The 17193-nt window shown below is 40.9% G+C and overlaps 1 protein-coding gene across 1 annotated transcript; it reads right to left on the reverse strand.

Moving 5' to 3' along the window:
• Nucleotides 1-14364: 14364 nt before the first annotated feature.
• LOC134636296 (thy-1 membrane glycoprotein-like) lies at nucleotides 14365-17193 on the reverse strand. The gene is made up of 4 exons (XM_063486219.1): nucleotides 17065-17193; nucleotides 16457-16542; nucleotides 16021-16347; nucleotides 14365-15913 (listed from the first exon to the last, which is right to left on the reverse strand). The coding sequence occupies exons 2-4, from the start codon at nucleotides 16491-16493 to the stop codon at nucleotides 15816-15818; spliced, it is 462 nt and encodes a 153-aa protein (XP_063342289.1). The 5' UTR covers nucleotides 16494-16542; nucleotides 17065-17193; the 3' UTR covers nucleotides 14365-15815.

Below are 17193 nucleotides of genomic sequence, written 5' to 3' on the forward strand. Positions count from 1 at the left end.
TTGCTATTGACACTTGTTGGGTGTCATTTATTGAATTCTGAAAAAACAAGCCACATCCACAATTTAAGATTTTATTCTTTTAACAAATAGGGGCGTCAGTAACATGTGGAAGAACAATACGCAGCCACAACAGCCTGGCATCTCAGCCTCATGCTGGTCACCAGGTTGGCCACACACTGCAACTCAGCCAGTGTGTGACCAAGTGCTGTGTTGGTCACTGTGTTAAATGGGGTTGTGTCCTTGTTTTATTTTGTTACATTTTTGGAAGAACCAAACTGCAGGTTCAGAGAGTGTTTCATTTTGCAACAACAGTATGTCATTGATATCTATGATCAACTACTTATTCCAAGACAAAACCAAGTTCCCAAAGGATATACTAAAATATATTCTGCAGATAACATACAAGATGTTGGGTCTAAATACCCCCTTTACAAAGTTCTACCAGAGTATTGCACTCAAGCTTGTATCTTTTTCTGACTTCTACAAGTTCACTTTTAGATAAAATTTAACCTCAAGGCCCAAACACAGTCATTTTAACCTGTTTTCCTACCATTGAAATATTTAAAAATACATTACACAGCACATTTTGACACTCAGACTGTTGAATGCCTTTATTTTCAAACTTTTCAATCCAGGAAAGCCAAATGGAAAAGTGTAGATTTTATTTGAACAACAGAGTCTGCGTCTAACTAATCAAAAGGTTTTTAACCCATGAAGCAGTTCAGCAAACACATTAAGCAGCAAAAATACACTTCAGGTAGAAAAGTGTTTTAAATAATTAATTACTGATGGAAGACTCACTCTAGTTTACTTGAGTTCATTTATTTAATTCAGCAAGAAAGGGGAAAAAATCACGAACCCGAGGAATACTAAACTTTATGCAAAACACTCATGGGGTGGTGTGAACATAAACCAAAGAGCCAACAAACGGTGTCCACAACCTGAAAAATGGCGCCATCTTGTGGCCTCTATCTGTCACTGTAATTCCTTCAAAGCTTTGTGGAAAATGCTTCACCTGACAGTTTTGTTCACCTGCAGAACGTTGAGCGGCTTCAGTCGATGACGTCACAGGAGAGTCAGAACGCAAAACTAGCAAGGAAACCTATGACGTTCATCTCTGCATCATTATGTTTGAATGTAATTGGTGGAGAAATATCAGTTAACACTTCGCAGCGTTCCTCACAGCATTCACTTGGCTTACTCTACATTTACATCGTGTTTTTAAAAGGCTTGATAAAACGTTTTCAAACAATTTTAGACGACTTTCGACAGTCTGAAAGTTTTAAACCAGTCAGCTTAAAAGTTGGACAACTGTGCCGACCAGTTTCCTCCAGACTGTTTTCATAGATCAAATGGAGAGAGGAGACGGAGAGCATAACGACCCCATTCGAAGTAAGTTCAGATGGATTATCTGACAGTTTGTTACTACACATAACAATTTCCAAAGTTTTAAGGCCTCAGTCACACAAGCCCAGAGGCTGGTCTGTGACCCCTGAAAACCTCATTGTGGTACGGTGTATTTCCTGGTGCACTGGGAATACACATATTTCTCTTTTAATCCACTTTGCAAAGAGTTGCTTTGCAAAGTGGATTATTTAGATTTTGCATTACATATTATATATAATTATAACAAAATCCTAATTCATTAGTTTAATAGTACATTACTACAGTGAGGGCTGAGGAAAACATTGAAATAGTGACATTTATAGGCTGCTGCTCATCGACTAAAGCCTTTTTTTAAATTGAAGGAGCACTCACACTATAATAATTTTATTGTATGTATGTTTGTATGTTCCATGTGTAGTTGTACAAATTGGAATTTGTGGACAGTTTTGGCATCATATGAATGATAACAATAAAATATTTCTCTATTTATTGTTGTAGGGGTACCAATCCCTCAGCTGCTTCTTTTACTGGAGCAACATGAAGAAATCGATGCAATTCGCCCGATGATCCGCTGGCTGCAAGTCGGTCTTTCACGTGGTGTCTTGACAGAAGAAAGCCTCCTTGTTTTGAGTCAAGTGATTCTTCAAGTGTCGCAAGATGAAATTGACGACAATCTTCCTGACAACGAAGAAGAGGCTGATGTTCTTGCAGGAGGAATTGAAATTAATCCAGCTCAGGAAGAAGAAGGACCCTTGGAAAATATTATAGCAGAGATCCCAGCAGAAGAAATTGAATTAAACCCGGCCCAGCAAGCAGTAGATCCGATAGTGGAAGAAATGAGATGGTTCTGGGAAGACGAAGGGCCTGAGAGTGACAACGAAAGTGTCCCTGAAAATGAGAGTGATGACAGTGACCCTGATAACAGTGACAATGATGACAGTGACCCTGATAACAGTGGCAATGAAGATTCAGACAGTGGACAGGCTGCCCCTGTGTTATTGCCCCCCAGCCCAGTACCGGGGGGTTCCAGGAGGAGACCAAGAGAAGAGGAGGACGATGAAGAGGAAGATGGGAGAGACAGAAAACATTTCAAACGCTGAATTTTGCTGCTGGACACTCAGCATTGCACCCCATCTTCCAATCCCAGTGTCCGACATGTAACTCCTAAGAGACTGAATCTTGACTGGCCTCCTCTGACCCACTGATTTCCCTGCCACCAGGGACCTTTTTACCCGTGGCACAATATGATTGTGCATACAAATGGATTAGCTTTTCAATACTACCCAAGAACGAGGACGGCTCACACTGGAGCCGACACTGACCTCATCAGTGTCAATCAAACTCATCAGCAACCAGCTTCAGGTATGTTGCTTTGACTGATCATTATACCTTACAGTGATATCACTTATGATTGTAATAACTTGTTTCAGACTGATTCACTGTTTATTAGAATATAATATACATCCTGTTTCTTTCTCCAGAGGAGCTTGCATCCGATAAAAGCAGCAGGGACAAATCCAGGAAACAAATGGTTAGACGGAAAGAGTGAAAGGGTACACCGTGCACAAAGTTTTGGACCTCATTACAGCGCCAGTTTAAGATGGGGTTTTGGTCCGCTCATCTGGTCTGGATTCTGCTGACTTCAATGAAGGGATAGATCCTTGCCATGAAATGCAGGGATGCATTCATAAAATATTGTTAATGGCACCAAATGTGATTTAATAGAATGAATGAAAAACTGATGTGTTTATTAAAAACATTGAATATTAAACTGCAAATCTGTCCTCAGTAGTTTTCCTCTGACACCGATGCATAAACTCTACCTGTCAACTCCGTCCCAGCGGTACCCCAGTGGAATATTGAACCGTTTTGGAGCTGGAGCAGGGCCTTTATATCGAGGTATATTGTGGGAGTAGAAGTGTGTTTCCCTAGATCAGGGGTGTCCAACTCCAGGCCTCAAGGACCGGCACTCGAGGCCTGGAGTTGCCTACCCGTTGGGTTGCAGCAATATCTAATGCTTGCATCACCTTTTCCTCTTAAATGGTTGTGTCAAATTTGTAAGGAAAATGTGGGTTGAGCACCAGAGTTGAGTATGTGGGTTGCGGCCATGGAAAATTTGCCAATAGCAAACAGTTTATTTTGCTATTGACACTTGTTGGGTGTCATTTATTGAATTCTGAAAAAACAAGCCACATCCACAATTTAAGATTTTATTCTTTTAACAAATAGGGGCGTCAGTAACATGTGGAAGAACAATACGCAGCCACAACAGCCTGGCATCTCAACCTCATGCTGGTCACCAGGTTGGCCACACACTGCAACTCAGCCAGTGTGTGACCAAGTGCTGTGTTGGTCACTGTGTTAAATGGGGTTGTGTCCTTGTTTTATTTTGTTACATTTTTGGAAGAACCAAACTGCAGGTTCAGAGAGTGTTTCATTTTGCAACAGCACTATGTCATTGATATCTATGATCAACTACTTATTCCAAGACAAAACCAAGTTCCCAAAGGATATACTAAAATATATTCTGCAGATAACATCCAAGATGTTGGGTCTAAATACCCCCTTTACAAAGTTCTACCAGAGTATTGCACTCAAGCTTGTATCTTTTTCCAACTTCTGTAAGTTCATTTTTAGATAAAAAATTAACCTCAAGGCCCAAACACAGTCATTTTAACCTGTTTCCCTACCACTGAAATATTTATAAATACATTACACAGCACATTTTGACACTCAGACTGTTGAATGCTTTTATTTTCAGAGTTTTCAGTCCAGGAAAGCCAAATGGAAAAGTGTAGATTTTATTTGAACAACAGAGTCTGCGTCTAACTAATCAAAAGGTTTTTAACCCATGAAGCAGTTCAGCAAACACATTAAGCAGCAAAAATACACTTCAGGTAGAAAAGTGTTTTAAATAATTAATTACTGATGGAAGACTCACTCTAGTTTACTTGAGTTCATTTATTTAATTCAGCAAGAAAGGGGAAAAAATCACGAACCCGAGGAATACTAAACTTTATGCAAAACACTCATGGGGTGGTGTGAACATAAACCAAAAAGCCAACAAACGGTGTCCACAACCTGAAAAATGGCGCCATCTTGTGGCCTCTATCTGTCACTGTAATTCCTTCAAAGCTTTGTGGAAAATGCTTCACCTGACAGTTTTGTTCACCTGCAGAACGTTGAGCGGCTTCAGTCGATGACGTCACAGGAGAGTCAGAACGCAAAACTAGCAAGGAAACCTATGACGTTCATCTCTGCATCATTATGTTTGAATGTAATTGGTGGAGAAATATCAGTTAACACTTCGCAGCGTTCCTCACAGCATTCACTTGGTTTACTCTACATTTACATCGTGTTTTTAAAAAGCTTGCTAAAACGTTTTCAAACAATTTTAGACGACTTTCGACAGTCTGAAAGTTTTAAACCAGTCAGCTTAAAAGTTGGACAACTGTGCCGACCAGTTTCCTCCAGACTGTTTTCATAGATCAAATGGAGAGAGGAGACGGAGAGCATAACGACCCCATTCGAAGTAAGTTCAGATGGATTATCTGACAGTTTGTTACTACACATAACAATTTCCAAAGTTTTAAGGCCTCAGTCACACAAGCCCAGAGGCTGGTCTGTGACCCCTGAAAACCTCATTGTGGTACGGTGTATTTCCTGGTGCACTGGGAATACACATATTTCTCTTTTAATCCACTTTGCAAAGAGTTGCTTTGCAAAGTGGATTATTTAGATTTTGCATTACATATTATATATAATTATAACAAAATCCTAATTCATTAGTTTAATAGTACATTACTACAGTGAGTGCTGAGGAAAACATTGAAATAGTGACATTTATAGGCTGCTGCTCATCGACTAAAGCCTTTTTTTAAATTGAAGGAGCACTCACACTATAATAATTTTATTGTATGTATGTTTGTATGTTCCATGTGTAGTTGTACAAATTGGAATTTGTGGACAGTTTTGGCATCATATGAATGATAACAATAAAATATTTCTCTATTTATTGTTGTAGGGGTACCAATCCCTCAGCTGCTTCTTTTACTGGAGCAACATGAAGAAATCGATGCAATTCGCCCGATGATCCGCTGGCTGCAAGTCGGTCTTTCACGTGGTGTCTTGACAGAAGAAAGCCTCCTTGTTTTGAGTCAAGTGATTCTTCAAGTGTCGCAAGATGAAATTGACGACAATCTTCCTGACAACGAAGAAGAGGCTGATGTTCTTGCAGGAGGAATTGAAATTAATCCAGCTCAGGAAGAAGAAGGACCCTTGGAAAATATTATAGCAGAGATCCCAGCAGAAGAAATTGAATTAAACCCGGCCCAGCAAGCAGTAGATCCGATAGTGGAAGAAATGAGATGGTTCTGGGAAGACGAAGGGCCTGAGAGTGACAACGAAAGTGTCCCTGAAAATGAGAGTGATGACAGTGACCCTGATAACAGTGACAATGATGACAGTGACCCTGATAACAGTGGCAATGAAGATTCAGACAGTGGACAGGCTGCCCCTGTGTTATTGCCCCCCAGCCCAGTACCGGGGGGTTCCAGGAGGAGACCAAGAGAAGAGGAGGACGATGAAGAGGAAGATGGGAGAGACAGAAAACATTTCAAACGCTGAATTTTGCTGCTGGACACTCAGCATTGCACCCCATCTTCCAATCCCAGTGTCCGACATGTAACTCCTAAGAGACTGAATCTTGACTGGCCTCCTCTGACCCACTGATTTCCCTGCCACCAGGGACCTTTTTACCCGTGGCACAATATGATTGTGCATACAAATGGATTAGCTTTTCAATACTACCCAAGAACGAGGACGGCTCACACTGGAGCCGACACTGACCTCATCAGTGTCAATCAAGCTCATCAGCAACCAGCTTCAGGTATGTTGCTTTGACTGATCATTATACCTTACAGTGATATCACTTATGATTGTAATAACTTGTTTCAGACTGATTCACTGTTTATTAGAATATAATATACATCCTGTTTCTTTCTCCAGAGGAGCTTGCATCCGATAAAAGCAGCAGGGACAAATCCAGGAAACAAATGGTTAGACGGAAAGAGTGAAAGGGTACACCGTGCACAAAGTTTTGGACCTCATTACAGCGCCAGTTTAAGATGGGGTTTTGGTCCGCTCATCTGGTCTGGATTCTGCTGACTTCAATGAAGGGATAGATCCTTGCCATGAAATGCAGGGATGCATTCATAAAATCTTGTTAATGGCACCAAATGTGATTTAATAGAATGAATGAAAAACTGATGTGTGTATTAAAAACATTGAATATTAAACTGCAAATCTGTCCTCAGTAGTTTTCCTCTGACACCGATGCATAAACTCTACCTGTCAACTCCGTCCCAGCGGTACCCCAGTGGAATATTGAACCGTTTTGGAGCTGGAGCAGGGCCTTTATATCGAGGTATATTGTGGGAGTAGAAGTGTGTTTCCCTAGATCAGGGGTGTCCAACTCCAGGCCTCAAGGACCGGCACTCGAGGCCTGGAGTTGCCTACCCGTTGGGTTGCAGTAATATCTAATGCTTGCATCACCTTTTCCCCTTAAATGGTTGTGTCAAATTTGTAAGGAAAATGTGGGTTGAGCACCAGAGTTGAGTATGTGGGTTGCGGCCATGGAAAATTTGCCAATAGCAAACAGTTTATTTTGCTATTGACACTTGTTGGGTGTCATTTATTGAATTCTGAAAAAACAAGCCACATCCACAATTTAAGATTTTATTCTTTTAACAAATAGGGGCGTCAGTAACATGTGGAAGAACAATACGCAGCCACAACAGCCTGGCATCTCAGCCTCATGCTGGTCACCAGGTTGGCCACACACTGCAACTCAGCCAGTGTGTGACCAAGTGCTGTGTTGGTCACTGTGTTAAATGGGGTTGTGTCCTTGTTTTATTTTGTTACATTTTTGGAAGAACCAAACTGCAGGTTCAGAGAGTGTTTCATTTTGCAACAACAGTATGTCATTGATATCTATGATCAACTACTTATTCCAAGACAAAACCAAGTTCCCAAAGGATATACTAAAATATATTCTGCAGATAACATCCAAGATGTTGGGTCTAAATACCCCCTTTACAAAGTTCTACCAGAGTATTGCACTCAAGCTTGTATCTTTTTCTGACTTCTACAAGTTCACTTTTAGATAAAATTTAACCTCAAGGCCCAAACACAGTCATTTTAACCTGTTTTCCTACCATCGAAATATTTAAAAATACATTACACAGCACATTTTGACACTCAGACTGTTGAGTGCTTTTATTTTCAAACTTTTCAATCCAGGAAAGTCAAATGGAAAATATAAAGTATAGATTTTATTTGAACAACAGAGTCTGCGTCTAACTAATCAAAAGGTTTTTAACCCATGAAGCAGTTCAGCAAACACATTAAGCAGCAAAAATACACTTCAGGTAGAAAAGTGTTTTAAATAATTAATTACTGATGGAAGACTCACTCTAGTTTACTTGAGTTCATTTATTTAATTCAGCAAGAAAGGGGAAAAAAATCACGAACCCGAGGAATACTAAACTTTATGCAAAACACTCATGGGGTGGTGTGAACATAAACCAAAGAGCCAACAAACGGTGTCCACAAACTGAAAAATGGCGCCATCTTGTGGCCTCTATCTGTCACTGTAATTCCTTCAAAGCTTTGTGGAAAATGCTTCACCTGACAGTTTTGTTCACCTGCAGAACGTTGAGCGGCTTCAGTCGATGACGTCACAGGAGAGTCAGAACGCAAAACTAGCAAGGAAACCTATGACGTTCATCTCTGCATCATTATGTTTGAATGTAATTGGTGGAGAAATATCAGTTAACACTTCGCAGCGTTCCTCACAGCATTCACTTGGTTTACTCTACATTTACATCGTGTTTTTAAAAAGCTTGCTAAAACGTTTTCAAACAATTTTAAACGACTTTCGACAGTCTGAAAGTTTTAAACCAGTCAGCTTAAAAGTTGGACAACTGTGCCGACCAGTTTCCTCCAGACTGTTTTCATAGATCAAATGGAGAGAGGAGACGGAGAGCATAACGACCCCATTCGAAGTAAGTTCAGATGGATTATCTGACAGTTTGTTACTACACATAACAATTTCCAAAGTTTTAAGGCCTCAGTCACACAAGCCCAGAGGCTGGTTTGTGACCCCTGAAAACCTCATTGTGGTACGGTGTATTTCCTGGTGCACTGGGAATACACATATTTCTCTTTTAATCCACTTTGCAAAGCAACTCTTTGCAAAGTGGATTATTTAGACTTTGCATAATATTATATATGATTATAACAAAATCCTAATTAATTAGTTTAATAGTACATTACTACAGTGAGTGCTGAGGAAAACATTGAAATAGTGACATTTATAGGCTGCTGCTCATCGACTAAAGCCTTTTTTTAAATTGAAGGAGCACTCACACTATAATAATTTTAATGTATCTATGTTTGTATGTTCCATGTGTAGTTGTACAAATTGGAATTTGTGGACAGTTTTGGCATCATATGAATGATAACAATAAAATATTTCTCTATTTATTGTTGTAGGGGTACCAATCCCTCAGCTGCTTCTTTTACTGGAGCAACATGAAGAAATCGATGCAATTCGCCCGATGAGCCGCTGGCTGCAAGTCGGTCTTTCACGTGGTGTCTTGACAGAAGAAAGCCTCCTTGTTTTGAGTCAAGTGATTCTTCAAGTGTCGCAAGATGAAATTGACGACAATCTTCCTGACAACGAAGAAGAGGCTGATGTTCTTGCAGGAGGAATTGAAATTAATCCAGCTCAGGAAGAAGAAGGACCCTTGGAAAATATTATAGCAGAGATCCCAGCAGAAGAAATTGAATTAAACCCGGCCCAGCAAGCAGTAGATCCGATAGTGGAAGAAATGAGATGGTTCTGGGAAGACGAAGGGCCTGAGAGTGACAACGAAAGTGTCCCTGAAAATGAGAGTGATGACAGTGACCCTGATAACAGTGACAATGATGACAGTGACCCTGATAACAGTGGCAATGAAGATTCAGACAGTGGACAGGCTGCCCCTGTGTTATTGCCCCCCAGCCCAGTACCGGGGGGTTCCAGGAGGAGACCAAGAGAAGAGGAGGACGATGAAGAGGAAGATGGGAGAGACAGAAAACATTTCAAACGCTGAATTTTGCTGCTGGACACTCAGCATTGCACCCCATCTTCCAATCCCAGTGTCCGACATGTAACTCCTAAGAGACTGAATCTTGACTGGCCTCCTCTGACCCACTGATTTCCCTGCCACCAGGGACCTTTTTACCCGTGGCACAATATGATTGTGCATACAAATGGATTAGCTTTTCAATACTACCCAAGAACGAGGACGGCTCACACTGGAGCCGACACTGACCTCATCAGTGTCAATCAAACTCATCAGCAACCAGCTTCAGGTATGTTGCTTTGACTGATCATTATACCTTACAGTGATATCACTTATGATTGTAATAACTTGTTTCAGACTGATTCACTGTTTATTAGAATATAATATACATCCTGTTTCTTTCTCCAGAGGAGCTTGCATCCGATAAAAGCAGCAGGGACAAATCCAGGAAACAAATGGTTAGACGGAAAGAGTGAAAGGGTACACCGTGCACAAAGTTTTGGACCTCATTACAGCGCCAGTTTAAGATGGGGTTTTGGTCCGCTCATCTGGTCTGGATTCTGCTGACTTCAATGAAGGGATAGATCCTTGCCATGAAATGCAGGGATGCATTCATAAAATATTGTTAATGGCACCAAATGTGATTTAATAGAATGAATGAAAAACTGATGTGTTTATTAAAAACATTGAATATTAAACTGCAAATCTGTCCTCAGTAGTTTTCCTCTGACACCGATGCATAAACTCTACCTGTCAACTCCGTCCCAGCGGTACCCCAGTGGAATATTGAACCGTTTTGGAGCTGGAGCAGGGCCTTTATATCGAGGTATATTGTGGGAGTAGAAGTGTGTTTCCCTAGATCAGGGGTGTCCAACTCCAGGCCTCAAGGACCGGCACTCGAGGCCTGGAGTTGCCTACCCGTTGGGTTGCAGCAATATCTAATGCTTGCATCACCTTTTCCTCTTAAATGGTTGTGTCAAATTTGTAAGGAAAATGTGGGTTGAGCACCAGAGTTGAGTATGTGGGTTGCGGCCATGGAAAATTTGCCAATAGCAAACAGTTTATTTTGCTATTGACACTTGTTGGGTGTCATTTATTGAATTCTGAAAAAACAAGCCACATCCACAATTTAAGATTTTATTCTTTTAACAAATAGGGGCGTCAGTAACATGTGGAAGAACAATACGCAGCCACAACAGCCTGGCATCTCAACCTCATGCTGGTCACCAGGTTGGCCACACACTGCAACTCAGCCAGTGTGTGACCAAGTGCTGTGTTGGTCACTGTGTTAAATGGGGTTGTGTCCTTGTTTTTTTTTGTTACATTTTTGGAAGAACCAAACTGCAGGTTCAGAGAGTGTTTCATTTTGCAACAGCACTATGTCATTGATATCTATGATCAACTACTTATTCCAAGACAAAACCAAGTTCCCAAAGGATATACTAAAATATATTCTGCAGATAACATCCAAGATGTTGGGTCTAAATACCCCCTTTACAAAGTTCTACCAGAGTATTGCACTCAAGCTTGTATCTTTTTCCAACTTCTGTAAGTTCATTTTTAGATAAAAAATTAACCTCAAGGCCCAAACACAGTCATTTTAACCTGTTTCCCTACCACTGAAATATTTATAAATACATTACACAGCACATTTTGACACTCAGACTGTTGAATGCTTTTATTTTCAGAGTTTTCAATCCAGGAAAGCCAAATGGAAAAGTGTAGATGTTATTTGAACAACAGAGTCTGCGTCTAACTAATCAAAAGGTTTTTAACCCATGAAGCAGTTCAGCAAACACATTAAGCAGCAAAAATACACTTCAGGTAGAAAAGTGTTTTAAATAATTAATTACTGATGGAAGACTCACTCTAGTTTACTTGAGTTCATTTATTTAATTCAGCAAGAAAGGGGAAAAAATCACGAACCCGAGGAATACTAAACTTTATGCAAAACACTCATGGGGTGGTGTGAACATAAACCAAAGAGCCAACAAACGGTGTCCACAACCTGAAAAATGGCGCCATCTTGTGGCCTCTATCTGTCACTGTAATTCCTTCAAAGCTTTGTGGAAAATGCTTCACCTGACAGTTTTGTTCACCTGCAGAACGTTGAGCGGCTTCAGTCGATGACGTCACAGGAGAGTCAGAACGCAAAACTAGCAAGGAAACCTATGACGTTCATCTCTGCATCATTATGTTTGAATGTAATTGGTGGAGAAATATCAGTTAACACTTCGCAGCGTTCCTCACAGCATTCACTTGGCTTACTCTACATTTACATCGTGTTTTTAAAAAGCTTGCTAAAACGTTTTCAAACAATTTTAGACGACTTTCGACAGTCTGAAAGTTTTAAACCAGTCAGCTTAAAAGTTGGACAACTGTGCCGACCAGTTTCCTCCAGACTGTTTTCATAGATCAAATGGAGAGAGGAGACGGAGAGCATAACGACCCCATTCGAAGTAAGTTCAGATGGATTATCTGACAGTTTGTTACTACACATAACAATTTCCAAAGTTTTAAGGCCTCAGTCACACAAGCCCAGAGGCTGGTTTGTGACCCCTGAAAACCTCATTGTGGTACGGTGTATTTCCTGGTGCACTGGGAATACACATATTTCTCTTTTAATCCACTTTGCAAAGAGTTGCTTTGCAAAGTGGATTATTTAGATTTTGCATTACATATTATATATAATTATAACAAAATCCTAATTCATTAGTTTAATAGTACATTACTACAGTGAAGGCTGAGGAAAACATTGAAATAGTGACATTTATAGGCTGCTGCTCATCGACTAAAGCCTTTTTTTAAATTGAAGGAGCACTCACACTATAATAATTTTATTGTATGTATGTTTGTATGTTCCCTGTGTAGTTGCACAAATTGGAATTTGTGGACAGTTTTGGCATCATATGAATGATAACAATAAAATATTTCTCTATTTATTGTTGTAGGGGTACCAATCCCTCAGCTGCTTCTTTTACTGGAGCAACATGAAGAAATCGATGCAATTCGCCCGATGATCCGCTGGCTGCAAGTCGGTCTTTCACGTGGTGTCTTGACAGAAGAAAGCCTCCTTGTTTTGAGTCAAGTGATTCTTCAAGTGTCGCAAGATGAAATTGACGACAATCTTCCTGACAACGAAGAAGAGGCTGATGTTCTTGCAGGAGGAATTGAAATTAATCCAGCTCAGGAAGAAGAAGGACCCTGGGAAAATATTATAGCAGAGATCCCAGCAGAAGAAATTGAATTAAACCCGGCCCAGCAAGCAGTAGATCCGATAGTGGAAGAAATGAGATGGTTCTGGGAAGACGAAGGGCCTGAGAGTGACAACGAAAGTGTCCCTGAAAATGAGAGTGATGACAGTGACCCTGATAACAGTGACAATGATGACAGTGACCCTGATAACAGTGGCAATGAAGATTCAGACAGTGGACAGGCTGCCCCTGTGTTATTGCCCCCCAGCCCAGTACCGGGGGGTTCCAGGAGGAGACCAAGAGAAGAGGAGGACGATGAAGAGGAAGATGGGAGAGACAGAAAACATTTCAAACGCTGAATTTTGCTGCTGGACACTCAGCATTGCACCCCATCTTCCAATCCCAGTGTCCGACATGTAACTCCTAAGAGACTGAATCTTGACTGGCCTCCTCTGACCCACTGATTTCCCTGCCACCAGGGACCTTTTTACCCGTGGCACAATATGATTGTGCATACAAATGGATTAGCTTTTCAATACTACCCAAGAACGAGGACGGCTCACACTGGAGCCGACACTGACCTCATCAGTGTCAATCAAACTCATCAGCAACCAGCTTCAGGTATGTTGCTTTGACTGATCATTATACCTTACAGTGATATCACTTATGATTGTAATAACTTGTTTCAGACTGATTCACTGTTTATTAGAATATAATATACATCCTGTTTCTTTCTCCAGAGGAGCTTGCATCCGATAAAAGCAGCAGAGACAAATCCAGGAAACAAATGGTTAGACGGAAAGAGTGAAAGGGTACACCGTGCACAAAGTTTTGGACCTCATTACAGCGCCAGTTTAAGATGGGGTTTTGGTCCGCTCATCTGGTCTGGATTCTGCTGACTTCAATGAAGGGATAGATCCTTGCCATGAAATGCAGGGATGCATTCATAAAATATTGTTAATGGCACCAAATGTGATTTAATAGAATGAATGAAAAACTGATGTGTTTATTAAAAACATTGAATATTAAACTGCAAATCTGTCCTCAGTAGTTTTCCTCTGACACCGATGCATAAACTCTACCTGTCAACTCCGTCCCAACGGTACCCCAGTGGAATATTGAACCGTTTTGGAGCTGGAGCAGGGCCTTTATATCGAGGTATATTGTGGGAGTAGAAGTGTGTTTCCCTAGATCAGGGGTGTCCAACTCCAGACCTCAAGGACTGGCACTCGAGGCCTGGAGTTGCCTACACCATTCCCTGAGCATCTAGGGCAGGGGTGTCAACACACTTGAGTCAGATGATTAGTGCATTCCCAGGCCTCTGGAGAACTTCAAGACATGTTGGAGAGATAATTTAGCCATTTGAATCAGCTGTGTTGGATCAAGGACACATCTAAAACCTATCCTGACATAAACCAAACCGCCAACAAATGATATCCACTACCTGAACAAGCTCGCCATCTTGTGGCCTCTTTCTGTCACTATATCTCCTTCAAAGCTTTGAAGTCTGAAGTCGATAAAATTTTTTTATCTGCTTTGCTTTGGTGTAGAAAGCAATGAAACATTTTCCAATACTCTAAAACATTAAATGCATGTTTTTTAGATAATGATTTTACACATTTCTCCATGGATTTATATAGCTTTGTCAGACAAAGTTAATCGGAAGTCATGCCCTTTAATTCATAAAAGCGCATTACAAACACAAAGTTACATAAAGTGTGACTCAGAGAATTCACAAATATACAAAAACACAAACAAACAAACAAACAAAACCCCAACATAACAATAACAGGATCGCCAAATGTATACTGCAGTTCAAGCACAGTACTGAACACCAATAAATAGTATCAATAAATAAATAGTAACAGCTTACAATAACAGTGGCAAAACAGATCAAACAGAAAGGTTCTGTTCTGTTGATTTTAAATCACTACAGTATGAAGCAAAGCTCACATTACCTGGAAGGGCGTTCCAACAAAGTGGAGCATAAAATTCAAATGTAACTTCTGTGTGTTTAGTCTTGACTCTTGGAGCAGAAAGTAAACCTTTTGCAAGTGATCTGAGAACAGTTCAGGGTAGCAGCTATTGTTAAGAGATTGGTGGTTGAAAGAGGAGTGAAAGAAGCCATCTATGTCCACTATGAGCGACCATCTTTTAACAGAGGCAGTGGTTTACGACACCGTCTGCCATCTATAATCCAGTGTTGAGATCCCTTCCCAGACGCCTTGACGCCCACTCACATCCTGGGCCATCTGACCTCAGGAAATCACATGATAGGGTGGGGCTAGGTTTCACAATGAGCTCACCCGAAACCTTGGCTGATTGTGACCTACACCTGTTTTCACACCTTGGCTCATGTGATTAGGTAGAGGATCATTAGGGGGTCCATTGTCCCTCTCGGTGGGTTACGCCCACATAGCTTAAATCTGGGACTCTCCACCATTGGACCCTAGAACTGAAGAAGATGAGAGGTGAAACGTCTTCAAGCAACTTAAAGAAGTCCAGACGCTTTTCTTTCCAAGCTCCTTAGAGTAAAAAGACAAGCTTCTTATGAATTCTTAGCTTTTTCTTTGAGGAGTCTTTAAAGACACCACTGGAGTTTTTTTTTCTTTTTAAATCATGCCAAGACATGACCCTAAATCATTATTTAGTGTCAAGATGAAGATAAGACTGATTTTGTAATTATAAACACCCCCCCACACGTGTTCCATTTTTTTCATCTCAAACTTTCTATCTATTCACAGCAAATTAGAATCAGGTTTTAAGTTGTATCTTTATTGAAAACACAGGAAACAAATGCAGCATCTTCCAAAGTAATATTTACCTACATACCCAGAGTATAGCTGTGTTTATGCATACAAATAGCAAGTCACTAAATATTTATGTTGAACCATATCTGAGTCATCATTATTACTGGAAACATTCCAATATTGTTTCAGTGCTTCTTGGAAGATAAGATTAGACAGAGAGAGACGGTTACATCTGTGCAGCGTGTTGTTCGGCGTTTTTTATGCAAGGGATGTTTATGGATGTAGACAAAAAGCAGAGATGGGCTAGATGTGTGTGCTCGTGCACTAGCCTGTATGTTTTCAGTAAAATAGCTTTCTTAGCTGTGTGTGTGATAGAAGAAAAGCAGCAGGCAGACCATCCAGGACCAGGAGTTCTTCAGAAGCAGGCTTACGGCTGAGCAGCTGAGAATATTATCTGCCAAAGAAGAAAAGTGGGTTCACACAGACCTCTTACTATTTGTCTTCCCCTCATGCCCACTGCTTCAGATCCACCCATACATCCTCACTTGCCAGTACACTTACCCTTCTGAACACTGATGTTTGCACCCTGCCCGGATATTTTGCACAGGAAGGTGGTGTTGTCTGAGAGTTTATCTCTGAAGTCTGACAGCGTCATTCTGTAGCCGACGGGCTCCAGCTCCTCCACTCTGCTTTTGTCTTTGAACTCCTTATTTGCTGAATCACCGGACACATTGGTGTTAATGGTCTCCTGCCTGGGCCCGATAGACCACGAGAACTGATAGGTGTTGATTTTATTAGGTTTGGGCTCGATCAGACAGTCTACTCTCAGTTCCTCATCCTCTTCCACGCACACGGTTATAAGCTGAGATTTTACTGGAATGAGCATCACTGGGGCAAAAAACACAAAATTACATACTTTGTGAAGCAGTTTCAAACCTAATCATTCAAGTGCTTTTTTCCCTCCTCAACAGTAATATTTCCTAAAAATGTTTCTCACCTCCCAACACTCCATATACAAATAGAGACTTAAGCATGTTGAAAAAGTCCCATCCAACTTTAAACAAAAAAAAAAAAAGAGGAAACCTGAGGACAAAGAAAGAAAGAGCAACACATAAATTGTAAACAAGCTTGCAGTGACGCATCAAATTGTATTATGATCTCTGTGGGTTGGGCTCTCTGGGTACATATGAGGTCAGATTGGGTGAGGTCATAACAATATTTCTAGTATGGATTTTGATTTAAAAAACAAAACAAGCTTAAAATGCTCTGTCCTCTGCCTACATCCACAACTTGATCCACCTGCGGCAAAATCTAATGATGATGCAGAATAAAAAGAGGATGACACCGTTCTGGTTTTCCCTTGTTTGTTTAGCTGAACTGTTTCTCATGCCTTTCCAATTACACTGAAACACTTCATATTTATCATTATCACAAGATTAATCATTTTAATCTTAAAGGTTAAAGGCTGTTTTTCTCTGCTCGCAGCTTTTGCCTGCTATCATCATCTGGGTATTTCCACAGGCTTGCTCATCTAGTGCCATCCAGTGACCCAGTCCTCACCTATAGTCCCTGAAGGTGCAGATGAACATCTTCTTGGGGTCTTACCTCCTGCCAAGGCTGAATGATGCAGCAGCTTCTTCCTGCGTGGTCTCGTCTGGCTGTGGAGCTGCAGGAGGTCACCTCAATGTGCTGCACCGCAGAGCCCGACAAGTCTGAGAAGAGATGGAGCAGCAC

This window comes from Pelmatolapia mariae, linkage group LG10_11 (assembly GCF_036321145.2).
Source record: "Pelmatolapia mariae isolate MD_Pm_ZW linkage group LG10_11, Pm_UMD_F_2, whole genome shotgun sequence".
Taxonomy (NCBI): domain Eukaryota; kingdom Metazoa; phylum Chordata; class Actinopteri; order Cichliformes; family Cichlidae; genus Pelmatolapia; species Pelmatolapia mariae.

Coding starts and splice junctions, on each gene's coding strand:
- LOC134636296 (XM_063486219.1), bottom strand. CDS start 16,493: ATGCTTAAGTCTCTATTTGTATATGGAGTGTTGGGAG. Junction 16,348..16,456: donor TGTATATGGAGTGTTGGGAG/GTGAGAAACATT, acceptor TTTTTGCCCCAG/TGATGCTCATTCCAGTAAAA. Junction 15,914..16,020: donor AAACATCAGTGTTCAGAAGG/GTAAGTGTACTG, acceptor CTTCTTTGGCAG/ATAATATTCTCAGCTGCTCA.